The sequence below is a fragment of the Anabrus simplex genome, chromosome 1 (genome assembly GCF_040414725.1).
Source record: "Anabrus simplex isolate iqAnaSimp1 chromosome 1, ASM4041472v1, whole genome shotgun sequence".
Taxonomy (NCBI): Eukaryota; Metazoa; Arthropoda; class Insecta; order Orthoptera; family Tettigoniidae; genus Anabrus; species Anabrus simplex.
In genome coordinates this window covers 1,257,550,536-1,257,557,589 of record NC_090265.1, presented here as the reverse complement: position 1 = coordinate 1,257,557,589, position 7,054 = coordinate 1,257,550,536, and the positions used below count along the sequence as shown (strand labels likewise).

Genomic DNA, 7,054 nt, shown 5'->3' with positions numbered 1-7,054 from the left:
CCACCTGGCAGATGAATTTCGTGTTCGGAATTGGCAACCCTCCCACAAAAGTGATAGAGTGGCACCAAATGTACCCAATCAAAAGATCTAACCAGCCAGCTATAGAATGCTGTGTCGGTCAGTGGCAGTGGCTCGATTTGTGATCTGCGACGGGTGACCGATCTCATAGGGAGCGGGACTGCGCTATGGTTGGTGGGCTAAGACATCTCGAAAACGAGTGTTTAAGATGAAATCTCCGAAATTCCCTTACTGCTTGAGGAAGGTATTTATTTCAACGTTACACATTAGCTTGTGAGACTTAAAGATTAAATTAAATTAAAGTTCCACCTCCATTGGGGGTGTACATGGAAAGAGCTGCACAACCTCGGGATGAGGACATGAATTTTATCCGCCTCCGTAGCGTAACGGTTTAAAGGTCGATTCACACAACTCCGGGACGTGACGGCGCTCTCCGTTTCCGTATCCGTCCTTTCCGACATGAATATTTCACGTCTGTTCTCACACTTCAGTTCCGTGCAGTTCCGTGCAGTTATAGGTCGGCAATCAAGTGTTCCATGATGAGTTTTCTTAGTGATGATGAACTGTTAATGATAGCTATAATCTTGGATGAAGAGGAGAAAGAGAGGAAGAAACAGTGGGTCATCCTATATGGAAACACAGGGATAAGGAAGGAGAGTTTTCTACTCTATATAAGTGCTTGAAGGACGACGAAGTAAAATTTCACGGATATTTCAGAATGAGCAGAAACACATTCAGCAAGCTGTTTAAGAAGGTAGAGCCTTTAATTACAAGAAAGGACACGTTTTGGAGACCTGCAATTACACCGATGGAAAGACTGGCTGTGTGCCTGCGGTAAGTAGACTTAAGTAATATTAAAATAAAATGAAAATGAAGTAGGTACATTCGTGTTCATGACAACAATTTTATAGTAGCATAAATGTGCAAAAATACAATATTTTGTAAAACATCATACCGTGAACATTACGAGGAATAATTTAAGGAATATGTATTTAAAACAGCAGGAAAAAATAATTGAAATCATTCGTGTTTTTGGATGTTGAAATAACTGTCATGTTACTGAGTTGATTTTTCACCAAACTTCTGTTGATTGTTGAACACGATGAAGAACTGAGAGGATCTGTAGTCGCATTTTCTGGTAGTGCCTCTAAGGGTTGAAATGCCCTCTCACCAGATGCTGTTGTCGAGCTGGTACTTTGCTCTGTCAGCATCATCATTTCATATTTATGTGCGGTTGCGAAAATTTCTGATTTAGCAAAACTTAAATAGTATGGAGACAGTGACTTCAACATAGGCGAAATTCCAAATAAAAAGGCATCAACGGGGTGTTGTAGATGTTCATTAGCCCGGTTAGATATGGCTGAGCCCTGCGCAGAATTGTTTTCGATGATGTATTTCATCAGTATGGATGATGCTGTTGGTTCATCCTGTAGCTTCCTTTTCTTACAATACCTTCGAGGGGTTGAAAACGTCGAGGAGTCAGTTTTATCATTGATGTTTCCTGTAGATATACCCTTGTTGTTTACATCGTGAGGTACAGGCTGCTGCTTGGATTGCGGTTGTTCTGCTGTATTTGAAGTATGTTCTTCCTCGTCTTCACTTTCAAAATCGTCATCTGCGGACAGATTGATGTTTCCCTTAGTTTCTCTTTCATTGAAGTATTTATCCAAGAAAATTGATCCGCAAATCTGTAGCGTTTTACAGTTTTTGCTGCCTCCCCACTTTTAGTTCTCAGTTTTTTCAGCCACTTCTTATAATTATCCCTTAGATTGTTCCACCTTGCTTTGCACCTTTCACCTGGAAAAATAAATAAATTATTTAGGCCTTCACACTTTTGAAATTAGGTACGAATTTAATTAATAATTAAGTATTTAATCGTTGTAGCAGAGACGTGTTGGTGTTAACTCACAATGATAAGTTTATGATGAATTCATAAAATTAGGTATTTTTGTATTTGCTTCAGATTCCTGGCAACCGGAGATTCATTTAAAACAATATCGTACAGCTATCGTCTTGGGCATTCCACTGTACACAAGATTGTGAAAGAAACTAGCGAAGCTATAATAAGAGCACTGATACATGAAGTAATGCCTCATCCAACAGAAGAAATGTGGAAAGCCACAGTGCAAGACTTCCAAGAACGCTGGAATTTTCCGAATTGTTTGGGATCAGTTGATGGTAAACACGTCGTCATTCAGGCTCCGCCGAACAGTGGCTCCCAGTATTTCAATTATAAGAAAACATTTTCAGTTGTTTTATTAGCACTTGTAGATGCCAACTATAACTTCATTGCTGTCGACATTGGATCGTACGGTAAGAACAGCGATGGAGGTGTCTGGGCTCATTCTAATATTGGGAAAGCTTTTGAACAAGGTGCCTTATCAGTTCCTGGATATACACAACTGCCAGGTTCGTCCGTTGAAATACCACATGCAATAGTGGGTGACGAGGCATTCCCTTTAAAGTCATATATTATGAGACCGTATCCAGGCCAACAATTGGACAGAACAAAGCGAATATTCAACTATCGACTCAGCCGTGCTCGGAGGGTAGTTGAAAACACTTTCGGTATTGTAACCCAGAAATTTCGAATTTACAACAGACGAATTCAATCAAAGCCGGAAAGCGTTGATAACATAATACTAGCGACTTGTGTACTACACAATTTCATTAGAGAGTATGACGACAGTGTTTTCACGCTTATAAATGAAACAAGTGATTCCACAAACCAAGAGTTTGTCAATCCACAGCTCCAAAACTTACCCCCTCGTGGTGGGAATTCGACCAGAGAGGCTTTCTGCATAAGGGATAAGTTAAAAGATTATTTCTGCTCAGAAGCTGGTTCAGTACCGTGGCAAGAACACATATGAAAGATATCGATAACGTCACTTAGTGAGTGGCTGAAGACCTTCCCGATATGCTAGTATATTAAGTTCTGAGAATGTCAATTTTTAGTAACACAATTAGTATATTATGATTGTTATATTATTTTATATAGGCCTACTGTATATGATTATACTCGTATAATTGTTATAACAATTGTTTATAATGTTATGTTTATAACTATATTAAATTTGGATTGATATTCACATTGTCGCAGGTACATAGGCGTCGACTTGTTAAACATTTAGAAGGTGGGGGGGGGGAGGTTGTGCAATAAAGTGAGGTATTAGTAAATTATTTACAACAACTACTAGAGAAGAAGGTATTAATGATATTAGTACACTACATTTGCTTTTAATTACTTGAAAAATTAAATAAATGAAATTGTTGATTATTTTTAATGCCCTTGACTTTGTAGGTTGGGGGCAGAAAGTGCCTTGTCGCGCTAAAGTCGCTGCCTATGTACAGACAGACTGATTTTCTTAATCTTAAAAGCAGAAAAAATTGGTTACCTACCTTCAGCTTCCATTTTCTCGCCAATTTCCTCCCATACACGCTTCTTCAAACTACTATCCATATATTTCGAATCAGCTAAATTATATAGACAAGTGTGTGCCTTCACCAATTCAATCAGCAGTTCGTCCTTCATTTTGGGAGATAAAGTTCAAACGTACACAGATAACCTCAGTACTCTACGAAAGCAGAGAAGCAGGAAGGCGCGATGAGAGAAATCACGTCCGTGAAAACAAGAAAATATCGTTGGCGAGCGAATACGTATTGCCGGCACGGATCACGGAGAAGCACTGAAGGTCACGGCGAATGACGTCAACGGAAGTGTAGGAACTCATCCCTTCGTTTACATGGCGACGATATTTTATTTTCACGGAAGATGCCGTCACGTCCCGGAGATGTGTGAATCGACCTTAGTGTTATTAGCTGCCGTCCTCGGAGGTCTGGGCTCGATTCCCGGTACTGTCAGAAATGTAAGAATGGCAGGAGAGCTTGTATGTGGTTGAAATGGCGACCGCAGCTCACCTTCATTGGGGTATACCTGAAACGAGCTACATCACCTCAGGACGGGGACCAAAGTTTAAATTTACTTATAGTTATGTTCGTCTTTTCCCTAAATTTATCATTGTTATTTTCGTGTTCTGGACTGGCAACCCTTCCAAAAATTCTTGTTCTTGGCCATTTCTGCGGTATGAGATTATATCTTGTGTTTTCCGTTGCTTAAAGTCATTTAGGATTCACTTCTGATCCTTGCCTACTGTATGTAGCCCTAACAGAGTGAATTGCGCTGCACAGTATGCGAACGTACCTACCAGGTTTAGTAATATGGAGCTTGCATATCCATACTGTGTGCATTCCCGATAGCGCTGTGAGCCTTTTAATAATTTGTTTATCACCGCTTATCTTAGACTGAATTTGAGGTCAGTTGTCCTAACATTTCTTCTGATGTAGCTTTCCTTTTTATTGTTCTCTTTAATTATGGCCTGTATTTATATGACCTCACTTTATTTATAGTCCGACTCGTTTGATGAATGGTCAGAGTACTGGCTTTCGGTTCAGAGGGTCCCGGGTTCGATTCCCGGCCGGGTCGGGGATTTTAACCTTATTCGTTAATTCCAATGACCCGGAGGCTGGGTCTTTGTGCTGTCCCCAACATCCCTGCAACTCACACACCACACATAACACTATCCTCCACCACAATAACACGCAGTTACTTAAACATGGCAGATGCCACCCACCCTCATCGGAGGGGCTGCCTTCCAAGGGCTGCAATCGGCTAGAAAATGCCACACGAAATTATAATTATATACCTTATTTATATGTTGACTAGCTGATGTATCCGTGCTTCGCAACGGGATTCTCAGAAAGACTGTCTTTGTGGTTTTCCTACCTGAAGTCATCAGAAAGAATGTAGTAATTAAAAGTAATGTTATATAAAATACTCGATCAAATTAATAAACCGCACATTTTCTCACTTTTAACGAACAGTACTACGGTGCCGATCTAACACTCCAAAGTTCCAGTGCTGCAATGACCAGACCGCAGACAGCCGTGAACACTTCTCTGCCATTATTCCGTTAAATATGCACACTGCTCATTCCGATCAGTGCCTCAGAGTAGGATTTTAATAGCTCGAATGCTATGATGAACCAGTTTGTTACGTATCAGTAGTATCAGAAATTTATCTAACTTCCCAGCTACTTCCAGCCAATTTTCAGGCAGGCTGTTATACTCGGTACGACCGGGTGAGTTGGCTGTGCGGTTAGGGGCGCATAGGTGTGAACTTGGATCCGGGAGGTTGTGGGTTCGAACTTCACTGTCGACAGCCCTGAAGATGGTTTTCCGTGGTCTCCAATTTTCACACCACGTAGGGGCTGCTTCCTTCCCACCCCTAGCCTTTCGTATCCCATCGTCGCCATGAGTCCTATCTGTGTGGGCGCGACGTAGAGCAAATTTTAAAAAACTCGGTATACAGCAGTAATCCCATCTATCGGAGATGAACGGCAACAGAGACACAAAGCAAATCGCAACAAACAATGGTTAATGTAATGGTATTGTTGATCAATGGTACGAGCTTTCTCTATTGTAGGCCCTCACATTCAGTTTCCTTTCGACTCTGTATTATAAGGCCGTTTTATAAAATTAATTATAGCGTAGAATGTAGTTCCTTATTCCCCGACTTTACATACCCATTTTCATTAAATTCTGCTTACCCATTTTCTCATGACGGCGCTGATACGATCTTAGCAACAAAAATCCATGTTCATGAATATCTCCGTTATCATAGCCGGTACGGTCAAAATGTATAAGACATAAATGTTCGGAAATTTAATACTATGTAACTTTATTTATGATGTAATTGTCAATAAGACCACTCATAACACCTAAACTACCATTTCGCTCAGCGTGAATAAAGTTATTTATGGCCTAGATTGTAGCCACTTATTCCCCGACTTTCTTTTTTTTTTTGCTAATTGCTTTACGTCGCACCGACACTGATAGATCTTGTGGCGACTATGGGACAGGAAAGGGCTAGGAGTGAGAAGGAAACGGCCGTGGCCTTAATTGAGGTACAGCCCCAGCATTTGCCTGGTATGAAAATGGGAAACCACGGAAAACCATCTTCAGGGCTGCCGATAATGGGATTCGAAACTACTATCTCCCGAATACTGGATACTGGCCGCACTTAAGCGACTGCAGCTATCGAGCTCGGTCCCCGACTTTTCATACCGATTTTATTTACGATGGGACAACTAATAAGCAATATTTCAGAATTAAATGTTAGGCCTTCCCCTAAACTACCATTTCTCTCAGCGTGAAAAATATTAATTATGGCCTAGATGGTAGCGACTTATTCCCGGACTTTATATAGCGATTTTCATTAAATTCTCTTCAGCCGTTTTCTTGTAATGCGTGTACAGACAGACAGACAGACAGACAGACAGACAGACAGACAGACAGACAGACAGACAGACAGACAGACAGACAGACAGACAGACAGACAGACAGACAGACATACATTACGGAAAATTAAAAAATGCATTTTCTTGTTACTATGGACATGACTGATACAGAAATACCACCCTTTTTAAATTGTGAGCAATGTACAGACAAAACTCTTATTTTATATATATAGATTGATTTGTCAATTAATCTTGTTAACTGAAGTATTCAATGAAAGAAAAAAGGTATTTAATATAAAATTTGAAAATTGAGGCACTTTTTGGTTCTTTCGGCATTTACCTCGTCCAGATCCGAAGCCTTGCCATTTTCTAACTCCTGATCTGTTATGATGATAATTGTAATGATCATCATCATCTCCGACATCATCTATCGAGTTGCACATCATTTCGAAATGTTGCGATGTAGGCGGCCTGTCCACGGATTTTTACATTCCGATTGCGTTGTTGTCTAATGCGCGGGTTCCAAGGCTGAGTTAATTTAATTTTGTAGTGTGACACTGAGTGCGTCACCAAAGATCATTAACATAACAACAACAACAACAACAACAACAACAACAACAACAACAATGATAGCAGCAACAAGTTTTTACCGCTCTTCAAAACTCGAGTACTTTAGCTGGTATCTAACTCGCCAAGTTAGAATCAGAGTAAAACACACCGAGGCTGCTAGTGCGGAGATT

At 40.5% G+C, this 7,054-nt stretch overlaps 1 protein-coding gene across 1 annotated transcript; it reads left to right on the top strand.

Moving 5' to 3' along the window:
• The first annotated feature begins 2,105 nt into the window (after window positions 1–2,105).
• Window positions 2,106–2,888, top strand: LOC137497085 (uncharacterized). Its single transcript, XM_068225715.1, has one exon. It carries the CDS (start codon window positions 2,106–2,108, stop codon window positions 2,886–2,888), a length of 783 nt encoding a protein of 260 aa, XP_068081816.1.
• Window positions 2,889–7,054: the final 4,166 nt, after the last annotated feature.

Bases quoted from the DNA above. Each gene is read 5' to 3' on its own strand.
- LOC137497085 (XM_068225715.1), top strand. From the start codon at position 2,106: ATGCCTCATCCAACAGAAGAAATGTGGAAAGCCACAGTGCAAGACTTC.